The 20,903-nt window shown below is 39.2% G+C and overlaps 1 protein-coding gene across 5 annotated transcripts in view; it reads right to left on the reverse strand.

Moving 5' to 3' along the window:
* Positions 1–20,903, reverse strand: part of tut4 (terminal uridylyl transferase 4) — a 65,626-nt gene that overhangs the window by 26,543 nt on the left and 18,180 nt on the right. For 4 of the 5 annotated variants that reach the window (XR_015096477.1, XM_086089133.1, XM_086089134.1 and 1 more), the window contains 7 exons: positions 12,674–12,868; positions 12,393–12,567; positions 11,798–12,306; positions 11,521–11,671; positions 10,113–10,199; positions 4,519–4,622; positions 4,367–4,424 (listed from right to left, as the gene is read on the reverse strand). Coding sequence is in view for 4 of the 5 variants with exons in the window: in XM_086089133.1 (XP_085945259.1) it covers positions 4,367–4,424; positions 4,519–4,622; positions 10,113–10,199; positions 11,521–11,671; positions 11,798–12,306; positions 12,393–12,567; positions 12,674–12,868 (1,279 nt within the window). In the remaining variant the exon portion in view is untranslated. The remainder of the gene's footprint in view (positions 1–4,366; positions 4,425–4,518; positions 4,623–10,112; positions 10,200–11,520; positions 11,672–11,797; positions 12,307–12,392; positions 12,568–12,673; positions 12,869–20,903) is intronic. The other variant, XM_086089135.1, reaches the window with a different exon arrangement.

Below are 20,903 nucleotides of genomic sequence, written 5' to 3' on the forward strand. Positions count from 1 at the left end.
CGATCTTGGTCGTTCTCCGTTTTTATCTCTACACCATTATGAAATGACATCATAAAGGAATCATATTCCGTCGTCTTACATCGTAAGACTGTTTCCATTGTCTCTCGTGTCTTTTATCACTTCCTGTGTGTCTGTAGTATTGCTGCCTCTCACTTCTTGTGTATCGGAACAGTTTGACTGTTCAAGGTGTGTGTTGCTTTGAACTTCTGTGTTCTTGTCTTGTATTGCATCTTTGACACCTGTCTGTCTGTATGGTTCGTTTTTTGTATTAACACATGCGTCCAACCTCACTAACAATGCTGATCTAATTCAATTGGGTCTTACTTTCTTAATTTTTTAAGTCTGGTTTCTTGCGCCACTGTTGCTGTTTTAGTTGTTTCAAGTTTATCCTCCCATTCTATCACTGAACCTTTAATTGTTTGTAGTCTGTTTTCCCATTCTATTTTCACTGTCTTAAGCCTAGCTTCTTTTTCCATTGCCGCGGCTTTTGCTATAGCGTTCTGTTCCATCGCTGCAACTATGGATTTAGCTTCCATTGCTGCAACTTTTGACATAGCCTCCATTGCTGCAGCTTTAGCTTCCTGTTCCATTGCTGCAATTTTGGACTTAGCTTCCAGTTCCATTGCTGCAATTTTAGACTTGGCTTCCTGTCCATTAATTTAACCTTGGCTTCTTGTTCTATCACAGTTACTTTCGAGCTCCTATATGAACTTGCCATCGACCACCCTTTGTGCCTTCTAGACGATGTTCTTGATACACTGTCACAAGTACGGACAGTTTCATTGACTTCACCTGTGCAATATGTTTTTTTAGCCTATCAATCCTTGGGCCAAACCAATACTCTTTTGTCTTCATCGCAGTCCATTACATTCCCTTCCATCTGACCTGATTTGCTGCATCAGCACTTTAACAGATCTATTCACTCTTACGCAGAGGGATTGCATGGTCACCTCTGAGAGAGGCACTAGTACGCTCACTACAGTCTGTTTGGTTGATGAATTAAGCCAGAGCTGCTGGAAGACAATTCAGAGCCTTGCATATGACCCTCATATCTGCAACATTGTGAAAACTGGCCCAGTTCAAAAGATTACACTTTTTTAGTATTGCACGTAATATAGTGCTGTGGCTTTTCGTCCATAACTTTTGGCTTGTTTGTGTAGTACTTTTAATGGTCTTTTCTTGCTCTGACTTGCCTGAGACCAGCTTATCATGCAATAGTTTAAGTGACTATATGGAATGCAAAAAATGTTTTTGCCGACATCAAGTCAGATTATGGGTTACAAGCACCATGCTGGTAATGGATGCAAGATTCCATTCATTACTTCAGCTTTTTGGAATCTCTACAAATGTATTGTTTTTTTATCACATTTTTTTTTTTTTTTTATAATCGCCATAGCAGCGGTAATAGCACCCTTAACCGCCCAAGTGGCATGCTACAAGTGGGCAGGTCACGCTAACCAATCACAAGTAGACAAGTCTAGCTAACCAATGAACTCCGAGCTGTTTAAAAAAATATTGCGTCCATGTTACACAGTCACTCATCCTCCCTGCTTTCCCAGATGCTCACAAATGCTAGGTGATAAGCTACAGCAGCTACAAGCTGCACAGTGCGGATCCTTTAACTGATTTCCGCCTCTGTGGGGGTAAATAAGATTCTTCAATAAGAAGCTCTCTCGCTTAAGGTGGGCGAGGAGTAGTAAAGACTGCAACACACCGAGCAAGAAGACACAACATGAGAAGCAGGGCTGCAACTAGGCATGCATCGAAATGACATTTTTTGGCCAAAACCGAAAATGAGAAATGCTTGGCCGAAAACCGAAATGGCGAAAAAAAATTATGCCAATTTTTTGTTATCATTGCATTTATGATAATTAATAAAATTATTATATTATTATAAAATATTTAGGCCTATTTAGCACATTTGTAGGCTATTTGGAGCGGGACATTGTGCGGCACACTTAAAATCGGCACATTCACATATTCACCAAGGTTTAAAAATAAATAAAATTTCTTCACAATCGGCTTTGGGAACGGACTGCAAAGTCACACACGACGTCCTGTACAGATCTGTAGTCACCCGGAGATACTGGTAAGTGTTCACTTGTTTAAAACTGTTGATAGCAATGGTGCTAACATTAGCTAAAATATTTAGCACAGGCACCAGAATGCAAGTGAAGAACTGGAAGCGCTCAAGGGGCTGTCATCAAAGAAAAAAAAGGAAGGCGCTGCAGGAGAAAGAGTAGCTCACCTGTAGTGCAGTACTCGACAGCGCTCTCTATTTCAACATAGTTTACCAAGCGACGCCCCTATCCTTCTCCGGTGTGCCGAATGAAGCTGCCGGTACTTACAAACGCCAGCAAGGAGCGAGGCGGACACTCACCCCTGCGTTTGGTGTTTATTCCAAACAGACGCCTCCTTTTTTTTTTTTTGCCTGCGTCACCACAACATCCTCTTTCGGCTTTAATTTTATTTCAGCTGAATGACGAAAATGCATATTTTTGCCATTTTTGGCCCAAAATTTTCGGTGGACGAATATTGGGTGGGTCACTCGTTGCAACTATAAAAAAATATTGACATTCGGATATCCTACTGAAAATTGTATTTGATAATTAAGTATTCAGATAAAACATAAAAACATTTTGTTGAACAATTGTGAATACACAAGACCACAAAAAATATTTCACTAAATAATGAAGAACCAGTTGGTTTAAATTTTTAGATAATAAACATTTTTCCCCAAATGTAAACAGTTTAAATATAACTTTTTTTATTTATTTAAATTTTAAACTTTTTATTTTATTTGTCAGTAGGGGCAGCACTGCCTCACTTGCATACCCTGAGCGCACATCTGTGCTATCCTGGTTTAGCTCAACCGGACAACCGCGTACGCTTACGCTGCAGCCCCTTGGCTCGTACGGGCAGCCAATGTGTGCTAATTTCTTGATGACCCATTGACTTCACTAGACTGTTGTATTCTTAATTTTTCCAGGCCTTTACTGGAGCTGTTTTTGGGGTTTCTTCCTTCAGTCTCCTCTTCAGGTGCATGCTCTATTGGGTTTGGGTCCGGTGATTGACTTGACCAGTCTAAGACCTTCCATTTTTTTGAGTCTGCGTGCCAATTCACACCAGCAGTGGTGTGTATGCGGATCCAGAGCTGCGGAAGGTTTCCACAAGTTTTCGCATGCAGATTTTTATGAAGTTCAAGAAATTACATGAGGCAGACAGGAAGTCAGGCGTCGGCATCAAGGTACATCTGGAATATTTCAAAATAAAACCATTTGCAAACTCTTTTTTTTTTAATTTAACAAACATACTTATAGAGATGGATCAAGTGATGATAAAATATGCGTTGTCTTGGGAAGCTAGCTAACTACATAGCTTGACATGAGTTGGACATTTAAAAGACAAAAAAGAGCTCGACATAAATTAAACATGACAAAATAACACTATGTAAACACAAAACGTTCTTACCCATGGTAGACGAACCATGGTAGAAGTCCCAGAAATGATGTCCAAAAAGAGTATCAATGTGAACGAAAGGCAAGTGTGGCTATTGTTTACAAGTACAGTAGCTCTCTATATACACGGTTGTTATCACGTGAACTCAACTCTTCAGCGTGAACCCCCGTGATCTTGTGGTTTTGAGGGTACAGATTTCCGGACACGTACAGCTCACGCACCACACACGGTATGAATTGCATACCGCAGTCAGTGTGAATCTGGCGTAATACCTTCACCCCTTTCCTGTGGAGGTTGGCACTGATGTCACTGACTGAAATCTTTGGGTGTTTGAAAGCTCTCACAATTTTTCTGCCATGAACGACTTGTCATACCCTTGGGCTGACCTGTCCGATGTCTGTTGCTTAGGACACCATTATTTCTTTTTCAGGACATTTCAAATTATTATATTGGCTATGCCCAATGTTTGCGCAATAGCGCTAATCGATTTTCCCTCTTCTCACAGCTTTAAAATGGTTTGCTTTTGTCCCATACACAGCTTTCTAGTCTTCATGTTTGCTTAACAGCAAATGAAAATATTTCCACAGGTGAAAAACAAGCACTATCAAATGTTTAAGGAATCAATCTAAAGGGCAACACTTGATCAACTAGAAATACCCCTCAGTCACATGAAAAGTGGGTGGCTTCAAACAAAAGGTGCTGTATACTGAGTTGTTCAACACATCTTGATGTAAATACCATGAAATATAAACTAGAATTTTTAACTTAAATTTTGTATTCCTCTTTTGATCCAAAACCCAAATTTCTTCAGTATACAACAAAAACAAAGGAATTGAACTTGCCGTTACAATATTTATAGAGGGGACTGTAACTCGAACCCTGAATAGATAATTAAATATTCGTTCACCTGCATGCTTCTTTAGGACTTTAGCAAGGGCTTCAATGATCTCCTTGCAGTTCAGCTTCTGTGCAGATAATACAATTCAGCACTAAATGTTAAAGCAACCCATCTCGAATATCAACAATGAAGTATCCTTTGGTAAATGTACGTATGCCTACCTCTGCAGTTTCATGACCCTCTAGAGTCATGCAAATGTCAAGGTCACTGTCATGGAAACCAAATCCATTTTTGGAGGATCCAAACAAACACAGCTGAGCTTTATCTGCAGTCACAGGCATGAAAACATTTAATATGTGCTGTAAAGCATGCTGTGTTGACAAAGTAATAAATAAACTGGGTAGAAACAATTATAAGAAGATGCTCAAATTTGTTACCATTCAATTTAAGGAGAAGTGTGGTTAAAAGTCTAGTGTTATCACATTTAGACTATTGCTCAGAGGTCTGGGTCAAGCACTGCCATGTCATATATTAATAAACTACAGATTGTTCAGAATAAGGCTGCGCGTTATGTACTTTGTTATCCATATACAACCAATGTTGGTGCAATGTACTTACTTGGGGTGGTTGAAGGTAGAGAATAGATTTTCTATTTCGTTCCTTAAGTTTTTTATGAAAAGTATCAAGAACTAAATTGCCTAGTGCTGAAGCACTCTGAGACGCACTCGGAGAAGTGAGACATCCTACACGCTCGCACCCATTAACGGGAACGCGTAATTGAGAGACACAAGGGTGGCAGTGCGAGTATTGGGACATGGCCTATTCGGTTATCGCAACAGTAACCAGAAACAGCATAGATGTGTGATTTATGGAAGTCGGAAGCCCCGCCTCCTTTGTGGCATATACCCCATTCTGTCTCTTTACATAGAAATCCCCAGTCAAGTGTTTTTCAAAGCATCGGCAAAATACACCATCAACCCACAATGTATTAATGACTAGGGATGATCCGATAAGGGGTTTATGCTGCCAATACTGATCACCCATGAGTGAGATTTGCAGATAGCGAGACCAATCACATTGATTAGCTGTCAATTTTGCAATTCATTTTAAGAGCTGCAACTGGCGAAACCTTTTTATAATCGATTGTGTTCATTATTATTTTTTGATTAATCGTTTTTTTTAATTATTAGTTTTTTATTAAAATACATGACATTGTTTCAAATTGACAGAGCAGAAAATGCACGTACAAATTATTCAGTTATTGGTTCAGTCTTTTACATGTCAGGGAATGGGCAATAATGTTGATCAGTGTTTTTCTCAGTGAGGAATGTGGCCCTCTACACTGTGCCGCTTGAATAATTTTCAATAAACAACATTTAAAAAAATACACCTTTTTTTAATTATTTTATTTTGGGGGGGTTCTTTTTAGGTTTAGGGTTTTGGGAGGGGGTGCCAACTCCCGTTTTTTTTGTTGTTGCGGAGAATGCATATTGATGGTTTATCAGCGGTTGTTGAAGAATTTTGAGGGTTTACAACAATAAAAAAATCAGTGGGAGTCAATTATATGCAAATTTTTGCTATTCACAGCCCATCCTGGTCCCTATCCGTTGCGGTTAGTGGTAAACACATGATATGACATGACACAACTTAACTAAGATTAACTAAGTAGGCTTAGCAATCTCCTATTTAAGTTTTACTTGGCGCTGTCAAAGTTAAAGCGTTAACTCATTGATTAATCACAAAAAAATTATTGCATTTATCATGTATTAACGCAGATTAATCACACTATTAATTTTGACCGCAGTTGATCCTTTAGCTTGACGGCAGATGGTAACGTAAAGGTAGCGTAGGTAGGTTTGAGTAATAAACATAACTACATGCATTTAAGTAAACTATTGGGGTCATTTTTTCCCCATTTTAAATTATGCAAGTAATTAATTGATTAGAAAAAGAGGAGGATGAGAGTGTGCAGTGGATAAAAAAATGTTGAAGACGTCCTCATAACATTAAATGTCGAAAGAATTAACACATGACAAGTACTGTTCTAATTTGGCGGGCAAAAAATATTGATAAAAAGCCTTTTCAATTAAGTGATTAATCATGATTAAAATTCTAAGAAGTGATAAATCTGATTTATCTATTTTTTATAATCGTTTGACAGCTCTGGTTTTACTACATTTCTTCTGGGCCTTTTTTGCTGCGATTCTCCAGTCCAGACTTTTGGCTCACCCACAATGTGTAACCTGGAAATATGTGTGAACCACCAACGTGGCATGATATGGTGAAGTCTAAGGGTGACCCTAATTTCCATATCGTGGAATTCTATAGAGATCCATTTTGAAAGTATACACGTGGACAAAATTGTTCCCCGTTGCTTTGGAATGCTTTGCATAGGGCTGTTTTCTAGTAACGTGCTACATCATTGATGACATACTGCTGTGACAGCCCATTTGCATTTTGCAGTAATTGCAAGCTTTATTTTTGTCATTCTTTTGTTAAAGATCCCAAACTTCGGACAACATCTGTTGTTTTGGGGAGTGATGGGAGTCTTCAGCCATTTTAACACTGTGTGCGTCTACATAAAAGGTCCGTGTGAAACATGGACGACAGCGCAAATATGGTTCTGGCGGAGCGTTGACGCAGATAAATTCAGTTAACCTACTTTTTAAGTCGACCAATACGACTTGGTTGACTTTTTTCCCCAGCCCTATTATAGTGACACAGGTAAGAGGAAGAATATTCAGATCAGCTTTTCCAGTGGTAAGTTTAGAATAGATTGTTGCAAAGAACATTGCATTGTCAATGCCATCGGACATGGCAAGCGTTTCTCCTGCCAGTGTACTTTTCATTACACGTCTGATTTTCTTAGATTGCCAAAACAGAAGGGAGAACTTTCCCATTTTTACCATGAGAGTAATTAAAGCACCTCCCTGTATACCTCTATTTGGAAGATTACCCAGCAAAGCATCACTTAAGTCAGCCAAACTCTAATCATCACTGTTGTCCAAATACTGAAATTTAGACTGAACAGTAGCATTTTTAATGTTCGATGACGATAGGTGGATAGCTAGTGGATGTGCCATCATCGTCGTCATGCAAAACATGACAAAGTTAAAGCTAAAAATCCTCAAATAGATGTGATAGATGTGTTTCCAGTCCGAGCTAGGCAAAATCTAGCGTCCCGCTCCCACCGGAGTAGAGCAGTATAGCTTGCAAGCTATACCGATCACAGAAGCGACATTGACCCTCCAGCCGTGTCCCATGTCTCCCACGTCAAGATAGGCCTTAAATGGGCCCTAGCTAAATTCCACAACCCAGCTTTCTCCCACCTGGGGCCCACCCTAGCTGGGCTGATTATGGTGTTCCTGATTGTATCCATAAGGGCTCCTTTCACACTGATGACAGTTATTTTGTTACAAGTTTTAATAACAAGGATAATACTATCAATTACATGGGGCGGCATGGCTCAGTGGTAGAGTGGCAGTCTCCCATCCATGAGGTTGTGGGTTTGATCCTCATGCCTGGTGACCATGTCGAAGTGTCCTTGAGCAAGTCACTGAACCCCGATTTGCAGCAGCCAACCACTGGTAGTGTGAATATGTGTGTGCAGTTTTTAACCCTGTAAAGAACTTAGTGACTTTGTGTCTGTGAAAAGCACTATACAAATAAAGCTTACTTACTATTACCTTTTTATTATTATTGAACGCCAAAAAACAACAAACGGTCAGTGTTCCCTCAATGTCAAAAAGAATAATTCATTTTCCACCTCAAATGAGCCTGAAGTCCTTGTTGAGGTGGAAACATTTTGCTTAGGTGGCAGACTTCCTTTAATTGGCTCAAAGGTGGAGGGGTTTTCCAATATATTTTCAGAATGCTGTGCAGCGCTTTCTTCTAGGTTTGAATATCAATCTTGCACTATCAAACTTGTATGAAACTGTCCATTAATGGTCCAAATAATATATATTAATTTGAAATACAGATTTTTTTGTGTGTATTTTTTTCTTCAAAAAGAAAATATTATTTAATTGTAAAGAAATATAGGCCAGGGAGTAAGCCCCATCACCCATGCTGTTATTGTGCAAAATTAGAATTTTGAATAGCCCAGCCCAGAGCCCACTTGACCATTCTTAGTTTCGCCCATCTACTGCCCAAGTGGGGCTCAACAACGAAGCCCATTCCCACCCAAAGCCCAACAACTATACGTGTTTGCTGGAAAGGTGGGGCAATCACTTTTTCACATTGGGTCAGATAGGTTTATATTTTTCCCCCCTTGGTAGGGATGGGTACCGAAGAAGCTACTTTTTGTGGTATGGACCGATTCAGGTTGGTACTTCCGAGCAGCGATTCACCAAAAATGTACCCATTAAGGCCGGGAACGTGTTTCTACCGTTAAAGCCGGGAGCGCTCCAGCACTCTTTTCCCTTTAAAGCCAGGAGAGCAGATAATTCATTTTGATTTGTTTTGACCAATTCTTAAGTCTCTTAGCCCATGAAATGCATCAGAATGTACACGAGAGGTTGACGTGGGCCTCGTAGCATGTCCTGGAATTGTATTCGAGCATTTATGGCTTACGCAGATTCACGGGAGTTATTAAATAAATGACGCGATTGACAACGGTGCGGGAGAAATTCGAATCAGTGTAACCAGTCGACAGTGGCATATTGTTAAGAAATATTTTTGTAGACAATGAGGATGTCAAAAAATGTCAACGGCTTTGTAACGGAATGGATGACGATTAATTACCATTCAATTTCCCAAGGTTATTACAACTATGTGCTCCAGTGTTGAAAGTAAATATACCAGCAGATGCGAGGTTTGTTTGTTGATTAAAAAAATATATATTGGGAGGTTTATAATAATAAACGTATGTTTGTGTGAACGCCACATGTGTAAGCGCTGAAATATTTTTTGAATTATGTTTCTAGCTGCTTCAGGAGCTTAGATATAAATTATTTTTAATATTGTTGAATTTCCAGGAAAACTTCAGGTTTTCGGGAGAGACTCTGAAGTCACCTATAGATTTTAGTTTTGCCAGGCGCTTTAGGCCTTAATGGGTAAAATGGCGCCATGTTTCAGTTCTGAAGCACGTCTTTTTGAGTTGTGACTGTACAGGAGTAGAACAATTGACGATTTTCAATGGCGCACTTGAACGCAACATTTACGTACAGCAGCGTACTGACGTCACCCATTTGCGCAGGATTTCACACGCTAATACATTTCCGGGTTTGCAAACGAGCGAGATTTTTGCAGCACCAAGTCAAACAAATACAGTTTATTAAGTATGACAGCCTCCGCGCCGAGCACAGGCTGACAATGTCCCCAGTTCCCCGCAATCAGTGCACGGCTGAAAGGGAAGTGTCGGCGGCGGCATCCCCCTCTGCACTCGCGCACGTACCGAAACTGAGAGGTCTGTCTTCCCCCACCCAATCTTTTTTTTGCTATATTTGAGTCCATTGTGGATTCGAACTTCGAACTCGTTCTTGAAAAACTACTGCACAAGAAACGAAGATAACAATAATTATTCATTTATATATTTATTGTTTAACTTTGTTCCTTGTGTTGTTCATTGCACAGAACTTTGCTTCACACTTTGTTTTTTGTAATATTAATTAATGTGTATTAATTATAGCAGAGAATTGTATCCATGGCCTTAAAATATTATGGGCCTGGTTCTGAACATCTACTGCCACATCCTCAAAGATATAATATTTTGCTTTAGTCTTGTAACTAGCACACTGAACCAGAAACCACAATATTAAACGCAGCGGCAACCTGGTGAGCATGATCAAATTTCATATATTATGCATGTTCTTACCAATGTACTCCTTCCTTATGAACCTTTCCAGACTGGCAAGGATCTGCTCTCTCTTCTGCTGCTCAGTATTTGTGGGTGCCAGTTCATCTACATCAGAGAAAAACATCCATCACGCTTGTGATTCAGTTATTTTGAGACACTTTACAATTTGGTGGGTCTAATTTTACTCAGATTTATTGCCAATACTACAATATTTCTGAAAAAAATGCAATTCTTCAATCAATTCATATTCCGTACCATCAATCCTGCAGGGTAGTGAGTTAAAGAGCAGGTACAACACCCCAGACCAGGGATGTGCAACTGGAGTTTCGTGACTAGACAGTGGACCCCCGAATATCCACAGATTTTTTACAGGGGCAAATTTATGGAAAAGGTATATATCAGGTTAATCTGCATTTTTGTATAAGTATTTGGGTTTACTTGATCAAAAAACACATTGCTCTCAGGACACAATGTTAATAACTAAAAAAATACACTGTTAAAAAAAAATCCTGAACATTTTTTGGGGAGATGGGAGGACGCTGTCTAACGGAAGCGATATATACACACTCCACTCCAAAAGTATTGGAACAGTGAGGCCAATTTTTGCTGTTGACATTTGGGTTTGACATAAGTCACAAGGACAAAAGATCAACATTCCAGCTTTTATTTACTTCTGCATCTGATACACAAATTTGATGATAGCTTAATGAAATGTCATGAACAAATGTAATGGAATGGAAAGACTAAGACTAATTTGAAAAAGACATGCAAATCTTTGTTTGCAATAACTGCATCAAGAATATGGCATATTGACATCAAACTTGCATTCTTTTGTGATGTTTTTCCAGGTTGTCAGCGCCTGTTGCCGTTACTGAGTAAATTAGCAATTTCTTTCCTCTCAAGGACATTCTAAAAGCTTGTACTTATGGGCAATGTTTGTACAATGGCTCTGATTAATTTTCTCATCTCAACTTCCCAATTACTTGTTTACGATATAGACAGCTCTCACGTGTTTTATGTTGGCGACACCTTTAACTGTAAATATAGCCTGCACATGCAAGACTTAAATCTGAAACTGAGTTCATACATTTGTTGAAATAATCAACACTATAACCAGCTGGGTTAATAAAACATGTGTAAGATACAAGCTCAAATACGTTTGATCACATAAAAAATGGGTGGGTTCAAAGAGTGGTGTATCAGATGCAGACGTAAATGCCTGGAAATCAAAGCTGAAGTGATCATCTTTTATCTCATTTATATTTTCATTTTCATCAAGAGTGACAAGGTGGGACAGCAGGACTGTATTTGCGTTTGTTTTCTCTTCATTAGTTACCAGGCTTGTTAACAAGCAGTAAATGGAATTAAATCATACAAGGACAGAAGTTATAACTACAAAATTCTATGAAAACCCACAAATACACACAGTGGCACAGTTTGCAAAGCGCATTAAGGATCTCTCTGAAATGGTTGTTCATTGGAGGCAGGAGTTTCAACTCAATCTTCTTAAAGTCATCTGGACAGTCGTCTTTCAGGTGACCATCTCGTTTGCAAATACTGCATACAACATTTGGAGGCTGAAAAGAAATATAAGGGAATATTTAAAGAAGGTGGAGAGGGGGGTAATGCTGCAATTTGTGTCTGGTTAAAAATTATCATTATGGAAAACACATTCAATAAGTTGAATATGGTCTGTCTATTACCTTCCCGCCAGTGAAAATCATCTTATCAAAAATATAGTGAAGCTCTTCTGATGTTACAATCCCCACTTTTTCGGAAAAACACTTCTTCTCATCCTCACCCTCCATTTCTTCGTGCATTAAGCCGTTGATAGAAAGAGGAGTGTGTTCAGAGGCTTTGTTCTCTTCACCGAGGGCCATAACCATGAGGCTGCCATCAAGCGTCTTCTCATCCTCCTTTATGCACCGATCCAAACTAGCTTTATTGTCACTCACATTTCGACCATCGTCCTTTGATTGTTGGAATGTCATTTGAATATTCGTGTCGATTTTAGTTGAAACAGCCTCCTTTTTCTCTATGCGGGACAACTTGGACCCTTGCTTGCCAGCCATCTTGCATTTCTGCTCCATCCTGCCTTTTCTCTGTGGACAGGCAAAGTATTTATAAGCTGTGCGGAACCGCTCCTGTATATATTCAAACACCATTTGGCTGTTCAAGCTTCGTGCAACATTCCTCTTCAACGCAAAAGGATCTTAGGGAAAGAAACAGATTTCAGTCAGTTTTTGCTTTTGAGATTTATGAGGATCAACAAGCTAATCTAAGGACTTTGGCATGTACCTTCAATAGCAAGCCGACGACGAGGCCAGTTTTTCATTTCCCGAGAGAGAAGTGCTTTTACACGGATGCTGATAATGTACTCTTCCAACGCAAACTCAAGAGTGTAGAAACGCAGAAGTTCCAGCCATAAATGTCCCAGTGACACGTCTTCACACAATTCAAAAGTCATCCGGGCCTTTAAAGGGATCAATTAAAAAAAGATGTTGAAACGTGACAAAAAATCATGGGGAAAATCTTAATTTCTGTTAGCAAAAACAACTATTTACTCTAATCAGACTCACCAAGCCACGTGAAATCTGAGTCTTATTAGGTTTACTGCGCTCTGTTTTTGGTCCGCCTTCCCCCCTAAACTCATTTCGATTCTCCACCTGCCCAGCCGTGGTGCTAGAAGGTCTGTGCTCCCATTGCACATTCATGTCTGACTGAATTCCTGTCAGATGATACTCATCCACGCATTTCACATCAAAGCCATCAATCTGAAAAACAATAAAACCAAACAAAATAAAAACCGTATCCCATACAAGGTGTCATTTTCACCGTAAAATATAATCTAACATGAAAATGTTGCAGAGAAATCAATGTATTCAAGTTAGGCATGCTTATCCAGTGGCAATGTAAGATGGCCACTAGTGGCTTCATATATAATTATATATATATAGCACAGACATCATGTATAAGTCTGTGGATGTTGCTTTCCGTGGTCTAAGGAATGCTTAGGAAGTTTGTGTGAATGCTCAAACACTTGAACAATTAGAGGGAACATTGACCAATACAGTATATATTATGGCTAGCCAATAAAGCCTTAAAATAAACTTAGATTTCTCATTTTTAACTACATTATTCAGAAATACTTTTATTTATCCTCTTTTGGGATTTGCTTTATTTTTCCTGATATCAAACCAGAGCATTATTTTCAATTTCTACAAAAACAATAGGTATAGTGCTTTTTTTTCTTTACAAATTTACAGTGCATATAAAGTCCACATACATCCCTGGTCAAAATGAGATATTAAAAAAAGATACCAAGATCAATTATTGAACAACATTTTCCACCATTGAAGTGACTTACAACCTGTAGCCTTACCTGTCCTGTACAACTAAGTTGTAAAAAATAAAATATTTGGGTAAGTGAAAATAATCAACTGAGCTAATGTGGTTGCACAAGAGTGGACACTCTTATAACAGGGGATGTGGCAGTGTTTAGAATTAACTAATCACATTCAAACTCCTGTTAAATGAGAGTCATCATACTGCTGCCGCTATATTTATATAACCAAAACCTGGATTTTATCATGGGTGCATAGACTTTTTACATTTTCTACTTTAACACAAGTGCTTAATATTGGGAGGAAATGCCCCTTGTAGTCAAAACATGTGTATGTGAACAAGATTCTTAACATTTTAAACTTTCAACAATTTAATGATACATGAAACATCAAACTGCACGGCTTGGCTTGTTCACAAGGTTAAGAGTAACGGCACACCCTTTGCTCATGTAGAGTTGGACTAGTGAGGCAATGCGACAAATGTGGCGAAATCACTTTTGTGACATACAGTAAATGGGCACCATGACTTTGTGATGGCTGTCCACCAAGCTCCTTTCTTGCCTTTCAGTCGTCATAAACTCCAAAATCTTGCAGTGCTATTAAAATAGAATGAAATTACTGCTTTGTAATATAGACAACAGTGTATATCCCAGCTTATATAACAATGTAAATGTATCGCTCCCTAAAAATAACTACAAATACAATCATTAATTAAACCTCTGGCAACAAAAGTGAGTAAACCCCAAAGTGAAAATGCAGAAAGTGTCAATTTTAACTGTCAATAGTTTGTGTGACCACCATTATTTTTCAACACTGCCCTAACTCTCTTGGGCTTGGAGTTCACCAGAGCTTCACAGGTTGTCACTGGAATCCTCTTCCACTCCTCCATGACGACATCACGGACCTGGCAGATATTCCAGCTCCACCTTCCATTTAAGGATGTCCCGAAATGTAAAATGGGGTTTAGGTCTGGAGAGATGCCTAGCCAGTCCATCACATTTACCCTCAAGCCTCTTCAGCAAAGCAGTGGTCATCTTGGAGTTGTGTCTTGGGTCATTATCATGTTGGAATACCATGCCTTGTGGCCCAGTTTCTGAAGGGAGGGAACCATGCTCTGCTTCAGTATGTCACAGTACATGTTGGCATTCATAGCTCCCTTAATGAACTGTAGCTCTCCAGTATTCATGCAACCCCATACCATGACACTCCCACACCATGCTTGGCTGTAGTCAAGACACACTAGTCTTTGTACTCCTCACCTGGTTGCCGCCACAAATGCTTGACACCATCTGGACCAAATAAGGTTATGTTAGTCTCATCAGACCACAGAACCTTGTACCAGTAATCCATGTCCTTTGTTTACTTGGATTCAGCAATATGTTTGTGGGCTTTCTTGTGCATTATCTTGATGCTTCCTTATAATTTGGGAGATGGAAACTGGAGGTTTTGTGGTTGGTGTTGTTGACACCTTTGTGTATTGGACACATTGTACTTAAAAACATTTCTTGTACCGTTTGTCTTTCTCTTTTGTTTTCTCCTTTTCAGATGCCAGATTTGTTATTCCCTTGGAGCACTGTACCACTCTACATTTAATAGTAAAGTTTGGGATGCTGCTATAGTTATCAGAAAAGGTATTCCTTTTGTGGTAGATAAGTCTTTTCCCGATATAAATGGAAGGTATGTCATGATTTCGGATACACCTCTTCTCTATTAGTCTGTGTCTATGGCCCTAACTGGGACAACAGTTCTTTTTTTTTTTTTTTTTACAAACATTTTTCAAAACCATTATATAATTATGGGGGCGATTTTAATCTTGTTCAGGATCCGGTGCTGGATCGTTCATTTAATAAATCAGTTCCACTTACGCGGTCGGCAAGGACCTTGTTCACTCTTTCAGCAGTATAGCCTTACCGATCCTTGGACACAAGTATTCTCGAAAAAGACTTTCTCCTTTTTCTCTCATGTTCATCATACGTATTCACTAGGGGTGTAAATCTCTCCAAGACGATTCGAAACGCATCCCACTACATGGGGTGCGATCCGGTACAAAGACGGTTTGATTTTAAAATGGAACGATTTGATTTGATTCAATTCAGTAGGATTACGATTCGGTTCGATTCGGTGCAATGATTATTCGATTACTTGACGTTTTGATTCACTAGTCAACTGCCAAATTAATTTATAATTAATTTGATACTCCATTAATCGTTTGAATATCTTGTTTAATGTAAAATTATCTAAATCTCATAATTTGCACATTTGCAAACATCTACTTTTATTTTGGAAAACAGCGATCAACATTTTGCATATGTAATGCTCCGACATGTTACAGACCAAATTAGTAAGTAGTCTTTTAAAATGCTATTTTAACATGCATCTGCCTAATAAAATGCAACATTTGTAAGTATTGATATGCGAGTATCAGGTATCTGTGCCAATACCAGCCTTATTTTAAGGTTCTTTAATGTTTAGGCAATGGGGTTTTTTTTCATTTATTTGAGTATGATTTGTATTCAATATTATAATACATTCAAATGTAATCATCACACATAACACTTTTATTTTCCTATATGCAAGCACAGTGTTAATGTTTGTTGCAGTGGCCTACAATAATAAATACTAGTTTATTTTAGGAATAAATCCACTACCTCATTTTTAAGAACACTCAGCTCCACTATGTTATTGTATTATGATGCTGGTCCAAATGGTAGTAGAGTGACAGTTTTATATATATATTTTTGTGTCTGTATACCGGTAGTTAGTTACCCCTATATTTTTCTCATTTTTATTATGAAACATATGTGACCAGCTCTGGCAAAAGGGTCCTCATGTGCGAAAAAAATCAATATAGAGATATTGATATATTCGATTTCTGCATTTAATTCCCTTTAAAATGATATATAATACATGGACGTAGCTCAAAAATTGACTGTTGGAAGGTTGAAATCCCTAGTTTTGAGAAAAAAGGGTTTCAAGTTTTGGTACTTGCATCTTTCAAATGTCCATAGCAAACAGTACCTTAGGAAAAAGATATGAACCGGAAATTTTCAGGAACTGTTAAAATATCTATAATATATAAAATGTCCGAGATTTGAACCCTTTAAAAGTTTAGGAAGTTTGACCTCTCAACAGATGAACTCAGCCTCAACTTTGAAGATCACATTCATTCATCTTACAATTCATCTTCTGAGGCATCAGCCAAAGTTTGGTTATTTTATTGTTGCTCCTTGTGGTATTTCCTTGTTTAAATGAGGTCATAATACCGCATTGGGAAATTTGAATGATTAATTTTGTGTGAATTAAAAGATTATTTGCAATTTGGTGTGGCCTGTGTCACATAAATGAAATTAAAATGTTATGATGGTTCAACAGACTGTAGCCCCCCCAACGTAATACACAATAAACACAACAATACTGTATTACTGTATTTAAGTCACTCCTTACCCTACCCTGAAAGGAGTTTGAGGAGGGGTGATGGTTTCGTCATCGCAGGGACCATCGCAATGATTTTTCATATTCAAGTTTCATATTTCACATTTTATTTTAATTTCATCCTACTTAAAGAACATAAATAGAAAATTTGTAGTGATTTTTGCGACTCAAGCTGGCTGTTCATTTTTGACGCATGACGAGTGGCGTGTCATCTTTCATAGACGCCGTCTCGTGAAATTGACATTGAGAAGTGATCAAAACATTACATTACTGTATTTACAACAGCCTACTAGCATACAAGGCATTGCCGCATTTATATAAGCATTGCGTCATTGGCTTGGAGCGATGTTGTGAATGAACTGTAACCAATCACGTGAGTCCCTGGCCGCATCGAGGATTGTGGGATTACTGTATGCAAATTGAAAATGGCCATGTTTCCCCCCTCCTCGTCATTGGCAACGTGACGAACGGGGAGCATGCATCCTGTAAATTGTACCAGCTACATAAAATCGATTTATAATGTTTTGACCGGGCCATCGGCCGGTTCATGCTATTTTTAGACCGATTCATTAGTCCGTGTGCCGGTGCACTCGCATCGTTGAAATCAAAACCGGATTTCCGGTTCAAATCGTTTTTTGTTACACCCCTAGTATTCACGTATTGATTTTTTTCTTTTAGATGTGCGATTGCTTTCAAAGGTTGTACATGTGGACTATCAAAGTATTGCAGTATCTGTTCATGCGCCAACTTCACTTGATCTGGCCTTGCTTTCGAGAGTTGGCCCACCTAAAATGTGGAGGTATAATTCTGTGCTTTTGGCTGAGGAATGTTATAAACAATTTATACAATCTCAGATTTCTTTATTTGTTGATATTAATGATACACCAGATGTTACTAGGGGCACTCTTTGGGAGGCATCTAAAGCCTATATCAGGGGCCAGCTCATCTCATTCGTCTCTAATAGGAAAAAAGAGGAATATTCCACTATTTCTGGTCTTTTTGGGGAAATTAAAAACGTTGATAAACAGTACGCTGCTAATCCCAATCCCACCCTTTATAAACGACGTGTCACTTTACAGATGGACTTTGATCTGGCTTCTACCACAAAGGTCAGAACTTGAGTTTTGAAATCCAGACAGTGTTTTTATGAATCTGGCGATAAAGCAGGGAAGCTTCTTTCACATCAGGCCAGGGTTGAGGCATCTGATAGAGTAATCCCAATGATAAAGTCTGTTTCAGGGGTAACCATAACAGATCCAAGTGGTATAAACCAAACCTTTGCAGTTTTCTGCTGCTCTTTATACTTCAGATGCTCCTGCCCTTCCCGATGTCATACTTGACTAAATTGACGTTCCCCAGGTAGATAATGCTACTTCAGGACCTTTGGGTGCCCGTATTACTTTTGGCCGGGATGGTTTTACTGCTGACTATTATAAGGCCTATTCATCTTTGCTTTGTCCCATTCTGAGAGACATGTATAATGAAGCCTTTGCCTGTGGCCGTCTCTCTGATACACTGTCGGAGGCCACTATTACTTTGCTTCTTAAGAAGGACAAGGATGCCTTGAATTGTGGCAGTTATAGGCCTATCTCTCTTTTGAATGTTGATTTTAAAATTATTTCAAAGATTCTTGCCTCTCGTCTGCAACATGTTTTACCTCTTATCATTGGACCAGATCAGACTGGTATATGCCAGGTCGACACTCCTCATCCAATACCAGACGCTTTCTTAACATCATCAACTCTAAAAGTTCCTTAGTGCCGGAGGTTGTAGTATCACTTGACACAGAGAAAGCCTTCGACAGGGCTAAATGGGGCTTTCTACACAAAGTACTGGCCAAATGTGGGCTTGGCAGGGCTTTTGTAGATTGGGTGAAGCGTCTTTATTGTTTGCCGAAGGCTTTGGTTCGGACAAATGAAATGTTACCTCCCCATTTCCTGTTACATCGTGGCACTAGGCAAGGCTGCCCACTTTCCCCGTTGCTATTAATTTTGGTGATAGAACCCTTAGCCATTTGGCTATGTTCAGAGGCTAACTTTAAAGGCATTATGCGGGCGAGTACAGTCTATAAGGTTTCTTTATGCAGCTCACCTTCTCTATGTCTCGGACCCTCTTTTCCCATGATTTTAATATCTTAAATGGTTATAAGATTAATTATCAAAAGAGTGAATTGATGACAATTAACAACTCTGCCTAGGAGGTTTCCCCTTCCATATCACCATTTAAATGGTCGGTTGGCGGCTTCTGATATTTGGGTATACAGATTTCTCTTTCGGGTATATATCGCAACAATTTCAGTCCTCTGATCAGCAAGACAAAGGGGAACTTTTTGTACCCATTTCAACACTTTCCTGTTTTGCTTAAGTCTTTTTTTTTGGGGAGAAGTTGGAAAGGCTGATTTCAACGTTCTTATGGGCTGGTAAACCAAGCAGAATTCGTAAGTCGGTCTCCTAAGGACAAAGGTGGTTTTGCCTTGCCAGTTTTTAGGTATTTTTGGGCAGCTAACATACAGAAGCTTTTGTTTTGGTTGTGCGAAAAACCGGACTTGCCGCCAGGATGGGTAGATCTGGAAAATAGACTGTCACCATTTTTGTTGCGTTCACTTTTGTGCTCGCAACTCCCACTTCCACTCTCACGTGTAGTTGGATGTCCTGTAGTGTTAACTTCTTTAAAGATTTGAAATCAGTACAGGAAGCATGTTGGGCTCTCCAGCCCATCTGTCCAGACTTCGGTTTACAGAAACTATGTTTTTTTAACCATCGAGAACCAATCCAGTGTTCCGGGTCTGGTATGACAAGGGGATAAGGTCAGTTAATGATCTGTATGTAGACAATATGTTTTGTTCATTTGAACAGTTTTCCAAAGTCTCCCAGGGCATCACCTCTTCCGTTTTTTCCAGGCTAGGGACTTTGTGAAAAAACTTTCCCCCCATTTTCCAAATTGACCCCCTGAAACCCTGTTAGACACTCTTCTGTCGGTGGACTCTATTGCCAAGGGATGTCTTATATAAATCTGTCTTATATAAATCAATTTGACTAGCATCCTCGTCATTCCTGACGGCCATTAAGAATATATAGGAGGAAAGCCTTGGTATTGAATTATCTGAGCAAAAATGGAACTCGGCCTTGTGTCTTGTTCATGCATGTATTTAGGGTAACTATACTAATGCCAGGCTGTCGAAGATCTACCCCTCTGTAAATGACTCATGCGGCAGGTGCAATTTGTCCCCAGCAAATCATGTTCATATATTTTGGTTGTGCCCCAAACTAGGACCATTTTGGACATTTATTATTATTATTATTTTTTTTTTTGAAGAGCTCAGTATTGTTCATTCGGTAATGTCATCATCATTGCTCTTTTTTATTTATTTTTTTATTTTATTTTATTATTTTGTATGTGGGTGAGTATGTGTATGTGCGTGTGTGCGTCCGTGCGTGTGAGTGTGTGTGTATTCGTTTATTTTTGATACACTGAGTAGTTCATATGGATATGTTATTCCTCCTAACTCCCTATCCGCGATTTTTGATATCACCCGGACTGTGGAAGTACCAAAAACACTTAAGCGAGCCTTGGCTTTCACGAGTCTTTTAGCCTGCAGGTTAATCTTGCTGCACTGGAAGCTCCCCCAATCCCCCTCACATATTCGCTGAGTTAAAGAGCAGTCATTCCCACACCATGTTAATACTTGGGCGGGCGCCCAAAGTAAACTGGTCACCACCTAAGAAGTTTTCAAAAAAATATTACGTATTTTAAAACTATAAGGCGCACTTAAATTTGTCTTATGTGTGCACCAAGTTCCGGAGACGTTTTCCTTCCAGCCATTTTCAGGGTAAATGCTGCTGCTTCAATGCACGTTTCTGATTAGTGGGCTGGTTCACGCTTGTTCTCGGTTGGCTGCTGGCCTGTGTTGGGACTGCCGGGGGGATGGGAGGTTGGCGGCGGCGAAGGCAGAAGAGAGTTGTGGCTGTATGTATTCAAATGTGGAGATGGAGCGAGAAAGTGAATAAAAAGAGATAAAATAAAACGCCAGACT

The sequence above is a fragment of the Leptonotus elevatus genome, chromosome 11, assembly GCF_054856555.1.
Source record: "Leptonotus elevatus isolate MCC_2025b chromosome 11, RoL_Lele_1.0, whole genome shotgun sequence".
Lineage (NCBI taxonomy): Eukaryota > Metazoa > Chordata > Actinopteri > Syngnathiformes > Syngnathidae > Leptonotus > Leptonotus elevatus.